Consider the following 13,772-nt stretch of genomic DNA (forward strand, 5'->3'; position numbering starts at 1 on the left):
CCAGAGGGAGGGAATTGAATCAACGATCTGCATTCCTGATCAGAGTTTGTGGGACCAGGGAGACGGTGGTTTATGGGGGTTATTGATGAAGATGGATTGCCAGCTTTGAGAACTTGGCGTCATTGGCAGGGGGCAGTAAGCACTGATCCGCAGCCTGTGTGGAAAGCAAGCCAGGGAAATGCCAGGGTAGTGCTGGAGAAGAAACAGAGAGAGGAGGAGCAACCGCGGAGTGCAGCACAGAGAGAGAGAGAGAGAGAGAGAGAGAGAGAGAGAGCTGGCATCGGAGAGGGACAGATCATGGAGCTGTGATGTGCCGGTCCCAAGAAGCATCTTGCCTGCCTGTGCAGAGCCAAGGGGTGAAGCTGGGGGCCTTGGGAGCTGTTTGCTGGCAGAAGGGAGCTGTTGGGTGCCCCCAGGAAGGTAAGCGCCTTCTCCCAGCACATTTAGCCTGGCTTGTAAATAAAGGGATGTCTTTTTCTTTAGTTGCTAGGAGAGATAGTAAAGGGGAGTGGTTAGAGAAGGGTGGCCACATGTGTATGAACCCCAATCCTTTAAGTGGGAACCCCAAATAGGGTTGCCAACATTTCATTGCCAGAATGAGGGACACAAATTTTGGAGGGGGGGGTTGGCTTGGGCTGGCTGGCTGCGAGGACCAGGAGGTGTATGCCGTGGTGATCAAGAGCCTGAGTATCACTGATGTATAGGTATGTGATTGAATTATATGCTATTGAATAAATGAGGGACAAATGCTGCCCCTAATGGGACCAACATTTCATCCCTGCAATGAGGGATGTCCCACATAATGAGGGACAGTTGGCAACCCGGACCCCAATACACCAAGAAAATGCTCTGGAGTTTTCCCAGACAGCAAGCTTGACCATGGGTTTACTGTGAGGCTTGCCTGTGCATTCAAAGTTGCCCCCCCCCCCCCCAAAAAAAAACCTTTGCAAAAAGTGGATTTTTTAAAACCCTGGATATAAATTGGGTTACACTCTTAATGCGTGACGAAGAACCCGAATTGTGGGTGTGAAGTGCTCCCCGATCGCTCGCGGGGACTATCATCTGGCCGATATCTGGATGCACACTCTCCATGCTGGAGGAGATGCGAACTAAAAGCCGGGTGTGAAAAAGCTCCAGGTGAACTTTGGGATGGAGGGAGAGACTTGTTCTGCTCTCTCTCTCTCTGTGTTATAGAGTTGTATCTGTATCTGTGTTATAGAGTTGTTGTTGTTGTATCTGCTTTGTGTGCAGAAGGCCCCAGGTTCCATCCCTGGCTGGCAGCAACTCCAGGTAGGGGTGGCAAAGACCCCTGCCTGAAACCGTGGAAAGCTGCTGCCAGTCAGTGTAGGAAATACTGAGCTCGATGGAAGGCAGTAGAAGGCAGCTTCCTAAGTATTATAGCAACTGCTTGGGTGCCAGTGCATGGTCCAAGGGCAAGGGATACAGCCGCCTTGCTGAAGCTAAGCTGGTCTTGGTGTGGTCAGTGCTTGGATGGGAGACCCATGTTTGTCGCCTTTGGGGATGGGGCTGTAGTCAGTAGGAGACAATCTGCTTTGCATGCAGAAGACTCCAGGTTCAATCCACGGCAGCATCTCCAGGTAGGGCTGGTCTTGTGGTAGCAAGCATGACTTGTCCCCTTATCTAAGCAGGGTCTGCCCTGGTTGCATATGAGACTAGAAGTTTGAGCACTGGAAGATATTCCCCCTTTTGGGGATGGAGCCGCTCTGGGAAGAGCATCTAGGTTCCAAGTTCCCTCCCTGGCAGCATCTCCAAGATAAGGCTGAGAGAGACTCCTGACTGCAACCTTGGAGAAGCCGCTGCCAGTCTGGGTAGACGATACTGAGCTAGATGGACCAAAGGTCTGACTCAGTTTACGGCAGCTTCTTATGTTCCTATGTAGGGCTGGGAAAGGCACAATAAGTTAAAACAATTTAAAGCATTCAAAATATGTACGTATATAATAGATATGTTATATATTATAAATAATATGAAATGATGTTACAATTATAATATATTACAAATAATATAGAATTAGAAATTCTATTATGAATTATAAATTATAGAATTTATTTACAATGAAATTATTCTCATCCCCTTTTAGGTGAAGGATAATGATAATGTTTTTCAAATTAAATTATTCTTTTCCTGGAACCTTGGAGAAGCCGCTGCCAGTCAGTGTAGAGACAGTATTATTTATTTTTGTATTTATTTTTATTTATTGATTTGATTTCTATACTGCCCTTCCAAAAATGTCTCAGGGAGGTTTACACAGAGAAATAATAAATACATAAGATGGATCCCTGTCCCCAAAAGGCTCACAATCTAAAAAGAAATGTAAGATAGACACCAGCAACAGTCACTGGAGGGATGCTGTGCTTGGGGTGGAGAGGGCCAGTTACTCTCTCCCTGCTAAATAAAGAGAATTGCCACGTTAAAAAATGGACCAATGTTCTGACTCAGTATATGGCAGCTTCCTATGTCCCTCTGAGTAAGTGGGTGTGAGCGGTTGTTCAAGTCACAGGAAGAGCGCAAATTAAAAATGTGGCCACTCTCTTCCTCCCCTGAGTAGGTACCAGACCTACCGCCAGGGGTAATTTCTCAAATGAGAAGTTTCTCTTTCTGGGCATCATCTCCTCTGACTTTAAAACTCTTCCCCCCAACCTCAAAAGTGTTCAGGTAGTTATGATTGCTCAGCGGCAAAGAAATGCATTCACTCCAAGCCTTGACAGGCAGAATCTCTTCCAGTGCTCACACTTCTAGTCTCCCATTCACATGCAACCAGGGCAGACCCTGCTTAGCTAAGGGGACAAGTCATGCTGGCTACCACAAGACCAGCTCTCGTCACCAGTAAATGAAATACAATGCACAGGAGCCAGCAAAGATCCCCGGCCTCCCGGAATGGATATATCAGGGGAAGAGGTAGGGGTTGCAAATTGGTAATTAGAACAAAATAGTATTTATTATTTATTTATTCAATTTCTAGACCACCCTTCCAAAATGGCTCAGGGTTAGGGTTAGGACCTGTCCATCCACAACTCTTTGGAAATGTGAATAGTTGTCTTAACTGTTATTTTAGGTACGTGCGCCAAGGGAGATGGGGTACTATAACTCTCCTTCCTCTGTGCACACAGCATAGCCATCGATATAGCAGAACAGAATCCGAAATCAGTTGTGTGGGATGGACAGACACTGGAGCCATGAATTTCCCGAGTGTAATAAAACCGCTTTTCTTGGCAAGTGTGTTGATTTACCCTTCGGATCTTCTTGCTGGAGTGGGAAACAGCTCTGCCTCGCCGCAATCCATCATCAGGCCGGGAAACGGAGGTTCAGAGAAACTGGCCTTCAATTCACAGTGGCTGGAGTGGCAGCCACAAATATCAGACTCCTCCGCCCTGCCCCCAAGCATAAATCGGCACTGAGAATTTGTTTCCTGTTTGCCAAATCTCCAGATTAAAACGAGCGTCCCAGGAGAATTTCAAGCCATTTTGACTGGCACTGACTAATGGGGCTCTGGCTGAAACCTGCAATTCTTATGCTGTTCATTTGCAAGGCAGGAATTTGTGTAAGGCAGCACCCTCTGAGTTCCAGCATCATTATTAAGTCAGCAACTCTGGCCAGGGCCCCGGGAGCTGTGCAGACAGACTGTCATCGTGGAGGAAAAGCACTTTGCAATATGGCATGCGGCCCTCTGCTATTCACGGGTGAGAGTTAAAAGTCCAGCTGGGCATGTCCTAGCCCAGTGATCTTGGCTGCTTTCCTAGCAGGGGCTACTTGGGCTAAAGAACTTCCATTATGAGAGCCATTTCTCCCTGTGCTGATTTCTGCACAAGACTATACTTTTCTCAGTGCTGGGAGGGCCCTTTAAAAGGGTCAGAGCCCTCTCTTATGTGCTCTAGGACTGGGTTGGGCAAACCTAGCCCTCCAGATGTTGTTGAACTACAACTCCCAGCATCCCCCACCACAGCTGAGGATGCTGGGAGTTGTAGTTCAATAACATTTGGAGGGCCTCCTTCATCTGGGTGCTTTCCAGGTTACACCCTACCACACAGTGGCACTACAGATCTGCTAAGTCCCTGCTATCACCCCTGCTAACCTGGCAGAGAGGCACCTTTTAATGTGGTGATTCTCTTTATTTAGCAAGGGGAGAGTAACTGGCCCTATCCACCCCCAGCATAGGACCTCCAGTGATTGTTGCTGGTGTCTATCTTATGTTTCTTTTTAGCTTGTGAGCCCTTTGGGGACAGGGGTCCATCTTATTTATTTATTTTTTCTCTGTATAAACCACCCTGAGCCATTTTTGGAAGGGCAGTATAGAAAGTTAATAATAATAATAATAATAATAATAATTAGTAGTAGTAGTAATAATAATAATAATAATAAGAAGAAGAAGAAGAAGAAGAAGAAGAAGAAGAAGAAGAAGAAGAAGAAGAAGAAGACGTGTGCTTCCTGTACTTCCTGTCTTGTGCCACCACCGTCCCTGTGCTGACAACAAGGTGCCGTTCATTCACATTTCTGATGACTTCTTTCGGATTTTATCTTTGCGTCGTAGTGCAGCAACGTTGCATGTGCTTTGCAAAAAAATAGCTGTATTTTCCCACTGGGGGAGGTTTGCGCAAGTTAGAAAAGACTGCTCCCCCTGCTGGTGGCTTTGTGCAACAAACAGCTGGTCCTTTTATTGATGTTTTCAATACCTTATACCGAATCGGACCCGTGGTCCTTCTCGCTCAGTGTTGTCTACACCGACTGGTAGTGTCTCTCAAAGGTTTTAGGCAGGGATCTCTCCCAGCCCTACCTGGAGATGCTTCCAGGGAGTGATCCTGGGCCTGAAAAGCAGATGCTTTTCAACTCAGCTACGGGCCCACCCTTTTGGTGCCATTCAGATGATGTCAGATGACATCATGATGTCCTGACCGCAAAATCCTTACTTACCAGATCCTTTCCCTCCCTCTGTTTGCCCACAGAGCCAAAATGACCGATCACGAAGATTTTGCCAGCTTGGCTGGACACTGGAATGCCTCAGACACCTACCAGTTCAGCCCGGCCAGCATCCTCGTCCCGGTCATCTTCTCGCTCATCTTCCTCCTGGGCACAGTCGGCAACAGCCTGGTCCTGGCTGTGCTCCTGCGGAACGGGCAGATGGGTCACAACAGCACCAACCTCTTCATTCTCAACCTCAGCCTGGCCGACTTCTTCTTCATCATCTTCTGCGTGCCCTTTCAGGCTACGATCTACTCCTTGGAGGGCTGGGTCTTCGGTTCGTTCATGTGCAAGACCGTCCACTTCTTCATTTACCTTACCATGTATGCCAGCAGCTTCACTTTGGCCGCTGTCTCCGTGGACAGGTAACGGCAGCAAAGAAGAGCCCAGATCCTTCCAAAATAGTCTCCAGAAGTGCTGGGTGGTGTCATGGTGGAGCAGAAAAAATGGTTTAGCACCACTCCAGAAGTCAGGAACACTCTCAGATTTCCAATTCCTTTTTTTAAAAAAGTAGTATCCAGAGATACTTTAAAAAAAAAAGAATCTGAAATCTTAGTGTCTCTTCGATGAGACAGAGTCATCAAACAGAGTCATCAGAGTCATCATCATTAACTTGCCAGACTCAATAATATATCCAATCCAGTGAAAGTCAAAGCCAAACAGATAAAGCCCTATTCAGACAGCTGAGTCTGTCAAGTTAACACATCTGACGCTGTCTCATCAAGGAGACACATTTCAGATTCTTTTAAAAAAAGAATCTCTGGATACTACTTTTTTAAAAAAACCCGGCCAATTTTTTTAAAAAAAGCCACTCTACTCTTCCCTCCATCCCCTGAGGGGAAGATCTTCCAGTGCTCACACATCAAGTCTCCCTTTCATATGCAACCAGGGTGGACCCTGCTTAGCTAAGGGGACAAGTCATGCTTGCTACCACAGGACCAGCTCTCCTCCCTCTCTCTCTCCTAATCCCTCTGCATCCTCCTTCATCTGGGGAGACTGCCAGTGGGGGAAAGAGGGCCACCCCGCCTCCTCTTGATGATCCCTAGTACCTGGTATTCAGGGGACTCATGTGAATGCGTCTAGTGTCTATTTAGGTTTTTACCATCTTGCATTGGCCTCCAGTGCCTCCCCAGAAGAATATCTTCCCTCCCCAGGAATATCCCTGGCTTATGCCCGCCTGTCTCTTCTCCCATCTGCCTGCCAGCTCCATCCCCACAGGCCCACAAGGCAGCTGCAAACCCTTCCCTTAGCTGCCTTGCCAGCCCCTTGCTGTCAAAACAAACATCAGGTCCCCTTTTCTTCTGGAGTGTGGAGGGGGGTGGGTGGGAGGAGAAAGAGACAAGCAGGCAGATGGTCTCCATCAAACACTTGTAATCTCTGCTCCCTGGAGCATTTCCTGCCACAGGACACAGCGCTGGGAAGGGGATGGCTGCTCAGAGCATTGTTGTGACGTTCAAGAAGCCACCGCCCCCCAAGAAATCAAAGCCAAACATCTTACAAATGGCATCCACGGGCTCCAGTGGTCCCTATTTAGGAAGTCTGGTGAGGGATGGGTGAGGGAGCTTAGCCCGGAGAAGAGGAAGGGGAGACCTGATAGCTGTCTTCAAATACCTGGATTCTTATGTAGGAGGAGGACTTGTTCTCTGCTGTTCCTAAAGGCAGGGCAAGGAGCATAAGAAGCTGCCTCCTACTGAGTCTGACCATTGGTCCATCTAGCTCAGTATTGTCAACACAGACTGGCAGCAGCTACTCTAAGGTTGCAGGCAGGAATCAGTCCTATCTTGGAGATGCTGCAGGGGAGGGAACTTGGAAGCATGCAGGGGCGCTTCCCAGAGCAGCCCTGTCCCCTAAGGGGCAATGCCGTACAGTGCTCACATGTAGTCTCCCATTCAGATGCAAACCAGGGTAGACCCTGCTTAGCAAAGGGCATCATTTGTGATATTACCATTCGAGAATAAATGGCCATAGAATCCAATGGATGAAGAGAAGCCTTCAGTGCTAAGTAAAATGCTCAATCCAGATATCACATCAAACCATGGTTTGCACTAATCATGGTTTGAACTTCCCAATGGCCACATTTGCACATAACGTGAAACCGGAGTATAGAGGGCCAGAGGTTGCCAAACCTGCAGGTCTGAATGCAGGAAAGTCCAGTTCCGTGCGGAGAGCAAACTAAGGTTTTGCTCTCCAAATTCCAGTTTGAATCCTCGGGCTGTGAGTTTCAGTGTTATAGTTCGTTCCCATTTCAGTAGTTGGTTCCCATTTCAGTGGTCCGTTCCCATTTCAGTGATATTTTCCCCAAGAGGAAAAGGGGATCACTGTAGCTTGAATTTGTCAATTCAGACATCGGATCAAATGGCAGAAAAACTGCAGCTGGCAGACATCTTTAGAATAGGGGGCTACATTCAGACTACTTAGTTATGACTAAGCACCAGAGAAATCAACAAGAAGTTAGTCATGACTAATGGGAATTAGTCATGATAAAAGGTGCTTTCAATAGAGAAAAACCTCATTTGAAAATGGAAACTCTTTTAGCTTACCCACTTTCAATCCACACAATGTATTTCCCCATCTCACAATTTCACAGTTCCATCTGCTGGCCATTTGCTGCCAATCCATGGTGAGGATCAACTCTTTTAGACTTCCTGCAGGACTGGGATAATCTGAAAAGAGTCGATTTTCATCATGTATTGGCAGCAAATGGCCAGCAGGCAGTGCTGCAAAATTGCATTATGGGGAAGTACGTCATTTGGACCCCACATCCACAGGCAACAAGAACTTGAAACAGAGTTTGTCTCCATCTGGAAGCACCCCAACTTATTTTTATGCTGCCAAACATTTCCAATTTTGGTTTGCCAGCTAATGTCCTAATTGAAGCCATCAAACAGTGATGGGGCAGGGGATGAGGTTCAAGCTGACATTCTTGAAACAAGTCCCCAAGTGTGACGAGTTCATAAGACTGTCCCCATTTTCCAGATTTCTCAGATGTTCCTCACCAGTTCCTAAGTCTGTTGACCTCTTTTGGCAGGTATTTGGCTATCCGCTACCCGCTGCGCTCCCGGGAGTTACGGACACCGTGCAATGCGGTCGTGGCCATGGCGGTTATCTGGGCTCTCTCCGTGATCTTTTCGGGGCCCTACCTGAGCTACTATGACCTGATTGAATGGGAGGCCAGCTACATCTGCGTTCCAGGCTGGGAAGAATGGAGGCGCAAGATCATGGACACCAGTACCTTCATCTTTGGCTATGCGATCCCGGTGCTGATAGTCAGCCTCTCCTACACCAGGACAATTAAATACCTGTGGACAGCTGTGGACCCCCTGGAGGACATGTCGGAGTCCAAGAAGGCCAAACGCAAGGTCACCAAGATGATCATCATCGTGACCATCCTCTTCTGCCTGTGTTGGCTCCCCTACCATGTGGTGGTCCTTCGCTACCTCTACGGAGGAGACTTCCCTTTCAACCAGACCACCTATGCTTTCCGACTGCTTTCCCACTGTATGGCCTATGCCAACTCATGCCTCAACCCCATTGTCTATGCTTTGGTCTCCAAGCACTTCCGCAAGGGGTTCAAGAAGGTCTTTAGCTGCCTGCTGAGAAAGAAGGCCCGGAACAAGGTCCATGTCATCCACGCTGCCCATACAGTGCCTGGCTTTGAAGCAGGTTCTACAGAAGTATCCCAGATGAACGAGGACAACCACGGGCAGCTGAATGAATGTGGGCGGGATCTGAGGTCCTTCATGGTCCCATCAGGTTCCACTCGGCCTCTCCACATTTCTTAAGTAGAGTTCAAGATGAACATAGGCGGATGGTGTGAGGGACTTCTATCAAGACCATTCAGGGGGTGATTTCTTTCTTCTGTACTCTCCACACACAATGTGCTGTGCACTGAAGGGGAGTGTACCTTCTCCACTTTTCTCTTCAAGTGGGAGATTTTCTTTAGTCTAAAATCTCCCTATGTTCTGCTCTGTTATTTTTCAGGGGGGGGGTTGGTCATGGGGTTTTGGACAAAGGGTAAAATAGCATATCTGTCCAAGCATTGTCAACCAAGTGTTTCTGTCCGCAATCCTCAGCAATTTTTCTTGAATTCCCTGTTTGAAAACGTTTATCTGTGCATGCTTTTAAGAGTCCTTGAGTTACAAGTGGTATCACACTGCTCACCAAGCCTATATTGCTCTACTGGTTTGATAATAAGGAAGTGTTAGGAAATGTCGGTGAAGATCTGGTATGAGACAAATCCTGTGAGGTAGATAGACAGGACAGCTTTGCCTTCACACATCAACCCTTTCATCATTCCTTACCTATAAATGGACTGCCATCCAATTAAAGAAATTGTCGTCAATTAAACAAATCAGTTTTAATCAATGAATCCTGCCTAGGACTAATGGTTTTGAAGACAAAAGTATTTTGGATCACACCCAAGACTAAGTTCATAATGACTAAATCCCGTTGAAATCAATGAAACAAGTCATGCCTAACTGGTCTCATTGAGTTCAATAGTGCTTAGTCATAACTAGAGATGCTACCCTTTGTTTTTAAATGATGCATGTATATAGCTTTATTCACATGTTATGTTCACTGTTCACTGCACATAAGATCTATGACAAGTATACAGATCTGTACTCATGTAGTTATTCACACACAACATTCAAACCCATGTACACTTCCTACAGGCCTATTCACAGATTATTTTCAATTCATGTACAATCTGTGTACAGTGACTGCACATACAGATCTGTACACACAGCTCTGTACACACATATGGATACTAACACATGTTCAGTGCACATACAGTAGTACACTTCTTATCTGTACCCTGGATTTGAGTGGGTATGTGTGTGTGTCATTGATTCACACAAACATGTGTACAGACAAAATAAGATCTTTCACATGACCAAGAACCAGAATGTTGGAGACAGTAAACGCAGTTATTTTTCTCATGAGAACAAATGGCATCCCTGTTCAAATGCAGGTAGCCCCATTTTTTCTAACCTTGATTTTTACTGTGGTAGGGTGAAAATAGCAGCTGCCCTACATCAATCTGCCAATTGTGTGTTGAAATTACTGTTATAAGCAGGAATTTATGGCAGCCAGCAGCCATGTTTGTCAAAGAGTTCTGCAGCTAGAGGGGCCAGTCAGAGAAGAGTTGCTGATGTATTGAGGGCTGTCTCTCTACTGGGAGCACAAAGCATTCTGGGATAACTCCCTTGAGCCTTGGAGGACCCAGCTCCCTGAGGCAATAATGGAGCCCAAAGTGGTTTACAAGTAGAAAACTAAATACATTTAGCTCAGATATCAACACACACAAACACACACACACACACACACACACACACACACAGGGAAGGAAAGTTGGTATTGTGGTAGCAGATATCCACACACACAAACACACACACACACACACACACAGAGGGAAGGAAAGTTGGTATTGTGGTAGCAAGTATGAATTTGAAAGCAAGTGAATCTCTTTGCTAAGCAGGGTCCACCCTGGCTTGCATTTGAATGGGCATCTACACATGAGCACATTCCCCTTAGGGCAGGATTTCTTAACTTTGGGCCCCCAGATGTTGTTGGGCTACAACTCCCATCACACTATGCACTAGCAGCAGCTGTGCATCATGGAATCACATGAACCACTTCGAGGCATGTATTTTCTCGCACCTCACCAGTGCCATACTAGGGATCCTGCCCAAGACATACAGATATGTTTCAAATAAAAGGAATAAGCAATTTTTTAAAAAAAGTATAGTGACAATGATCAAGCAAACACAGTCAAGTGCTCAGGTTTGTCACAAGAGGTAAACTATGTGCCTAAAAGTCTTCTTGTACGTCTTGTGAAAGATGTGGGGAGAGAGAAAGAGAGTTAGGAACAGACGGGAGTCTCCCTATTTTCAAATGTCAATTTTTTTTTTCCAAAAATCAAAAGGGTAAGAGCATATGCACCAGAAGATTACCCAGGATCCTCCACGATTCACACAGATTCCTCAGCAGACAAGTCAATGGGGCAAAAGCTCCCTGAAGACAGAAAGTTTGAAAATCACCGTCCTGGGTAATATGAATGCACCAGCTTGGTGCAACAGGCAGAAGTTCAATAGGAGATGCCCTTTCTGGCATAGAGGGGAAAGGAGGGACTTGTATTCCTGCTAATCACAAAGATATTAGAGACACTCACAGCTTCTGTCAGAGATAGGAGAAGCTGCAATTGTGAAAGCGAAATGACATCTGTGCAGGCCGGGACTGACAACGAAGAAGCCGTCTCCTTTCTATGCTTGGTTAAGCTCTAATAAATCAAATCATTGTATCCAGAACGCAGTTTGTCACAATAATTACCCAAACCCCAGAGACACGGCTAATACATTTGCTCAGGCAATTAAGTCCAACTCATTTTACCGACCTAGAAAAAAGTAGATCAGTAAATTTGCTTCCCCCCCTCCGCCCTCTTGATTGCATTTAATGAAAGGCTGCTTCATACATTATATGGTGAGAAACCTGGCCCGGCTTCCTCTGAAGTCTACACTCAAAAAGGATCCACAGACAAACTTACTTGCATTTTGTACATATTTACAAGCATCTCTTGGCTCAGTTTGTACTGTTTTAGGTCCACGCCCCAACATGGGTGATGTGCAAAATGGACCTCTTCTACTTTGAGCACTTTTGCCTGCTGTAGAAAGGCAGAAATTCAACAGGTGCAGTAGGCTCTTCAGCAGCGATGGGGAAGGCAGCCTTGGAAAAGATCCCACTGGTTGAATTTCCAGAGTGCCATGCAGCTGTTAAAAGAACAGAACCTCTGTCAGGAAAAGTGGGAATCCTAGCTTTTATTATTAAAAATGTCTATATACCACTTTTCAACAACAACAACAAAGTCCTCAAAAGAGTTTACATAGCAAAAGGCAGGAGTAAATGGTCTCCTGTCCTGAAAGGGCTTGCAATTTAAAAAATAAGAACATAAGAACAGCCCTGCTGGATCAGGCCCAAGGCCTATCTAGTCCAGCATCCTGTTTCACACAGTGGCCCACCAGATGCCTCTGGGAAGCTCTCAGGTAAGAGCTGAGGACATGTCCTCTCTCCTACTGTTACTCTCCCGCAACTGATATTCAGAGGCATCCTGCCTCAGAGGCTGGAGATGGCCCACAGCCACCAGACTAGTAGCCACAGCCTGTGATAGACCTGTCCTCCATCAATTAGTCTCAGCCCCTTTTAAAGCCATCCAAGCTGGTAGCCATCACCACATCCCATGGCAAGGAATTCCATAGATGAATTATGAGCTGTGTGGAAAAGTATTTCCTCTTGTCAGTCCTAAATTTCCCGACCTTCAGTTTCGTGGGATGACCCCTGGTTCTAGTGTTGGGAGAGAGGGAGAAAAACCTATTTCATTCCACCCTCTCCACTCCATGCATAACTTTATACACCTCAATCATGTTTCCCCGTAGTCACCTCTATGGGGAGATCATGTCTCCTCCATAGAGCCCCAGATGCTGTAGCCTTGCCTCATGAGGAAGGAGGAGACCCAAAGGAGACCTTAGGAAAAGGCATGGGAAGGGATTTCTTTCTGTCAAGGACACAGCAGGTCCATGTCTGTCAAGCAAAGACGGCTTCTCAGGCCTTCCACCCACAGATCATTGTGCTTGTGTATTCCACCCACCCACTGCCATCACTCTAACTTTTATGCACTGAGTTTTTCCAATTAAGTCCTCAGCAATCAATAGTGGTGTTATCCGAGGAGCCTGCCTACAGCCTGCCGGCTGCCACTTCCCCAAATATTTGGTTTTCAAAACCAAAGAAGGAGAAGAAGAAGTTGTTATTATCTGCCCCATAACAATCTGGGCAGCTTTACAACACAACATTAAAGCATGAGATAAAAACACACACAACAGATTAAATCATAACAGACCAAAGAAGTGAGGAGGGGGCGGGAACGAAAATACAAAACACAACACAAAACAATTTAAAAGCCTTTTTATTAAAATAAAAAAAATCGGTTAAAAGCAGATCAAAACTAGAGATTTAAAAGGCCCGAGTGAACAAAAAAATCTTAATTGTTAATTTCAAAAATGAATGGATGAATGAATGAATGAATGAACAGCTAGCAATGAACATCAACCAGATGGCTGCCTGTTCCCCACATAACTTTGCTCAAAGGCACTCAGGTTCTGAGCGTAGGAACATAGGAAGTTGCCCAGGGGTGTCATTGGGGGATGGCTCATGGGGTACGGGTCCCCAGTAAGAACATAAGAACATCCCTGCTGGATCAGGCCCAAGAAGGCCCATCTAGTTCAGCATCCTGTTTCACACAGTGGCCCACCAGATGCCTCTGGGAAGCCTGGATATTGGAGAATATTGTCTGTTCTGATGTTCTTAATTTATGGCCCTGGGAACTGTCCTACTGAGTCAGACCCTTGGTCCATCTAGCTCAGTATTATCTACACAGACTGGCAGCAATCTCCAAGGTTTTAGGCAGGAGTCTTTCCCAGACCTACCTGGAGATGCTGCCAGGAATCAAACCTGGGACCTTCTGCATGCAAAGCAGATGCTCTTCCCCTAAGCTACGGCCCAATCCTCTCAGGGGAAGAACTTACAGCGCTCACATGTAGTCAAAGACTAGATCTCCTCCCTACAAAAGAAATCTATTCCTATTCAGTAAGGAAGCTATCCATGATAGTTAACAAGTGATTTCTCCCCAGTATTGTTTAAAGAAGCAAGATAGAAAAAGCATTGACATTTTTGAAATTTGGTGCCGGAGGAGACTTTTGAGGAGACCACGGACAGCCAGGAAAACCAACAAATGGATCATAGAA

The 13,772-nt window shown here is 46.2% G+C and overlaps 1 protein-coding gene across 1 annotated transcript; it reads left to right on the plus strand.

Annotated features, from left to right (window-relative positions):
• Window positions 1-210: 210 nt before the first annotated feature.
• On the plus strand, window positions 211-9,432 carry LOC128336704 (galanin receptor 2b-like). The gene is made up of 3 exons (XM_053276746.1): window positions 211-420; window positions 4,962-5,342; window positions 8,006-9,432. The coding sequence occupies exons 2-3, from the start codon at window positions 4,969-4,971 to the stop codon at window positions 8,757-8,759; spliced, it is 1,128 nt and encodes a 375-aa protein (XP_053132721.1). The 5' UTR covers window positions 211-420; window positions 4,962-4,968; the 3' UTR covers window positions 8,760-9,432.
• The last annotated feature ends 4,340 nt before the right edge of the window (window positions 9,433-13,772 follow it).

The sequence above is a fragment of the Hemicordylus capensis genome, chromosome 13 (assembly GCF_027244095.1).
Source record: "Hemicordylus capensis ecotype Gifberg chromosome 13, rHemCap1.1.pri, whole genome shotgun sequence".
In the NCBI taxonomy this organism is placed as follows: domain Eukaryota; kingdom Metazoa; phylum Chordata; class Lepidosauria; order Squamata; family Cordylidae; genus Hemicordylus; species Hemicordylus capensis.

What these genes read in the sequence shown, in the direction of transcription:
- LOC128336704 (XM_053276746.1), top strand. Translation starts at nt 4,969, where the DNA reads ATGACCGATCACGAAGATTTTGCCAGCTTGGCTGGACACTGGAATGCC. An exon ending in GCCGCTGTCTCCGTGGACAG is followed by an intron (nt 5,343 to 8,005) that starts GTAACGGCAGCA and finishes CTCTTTTGGCAG; the next exon opens with GTATTTGGCTATCCGCTACC.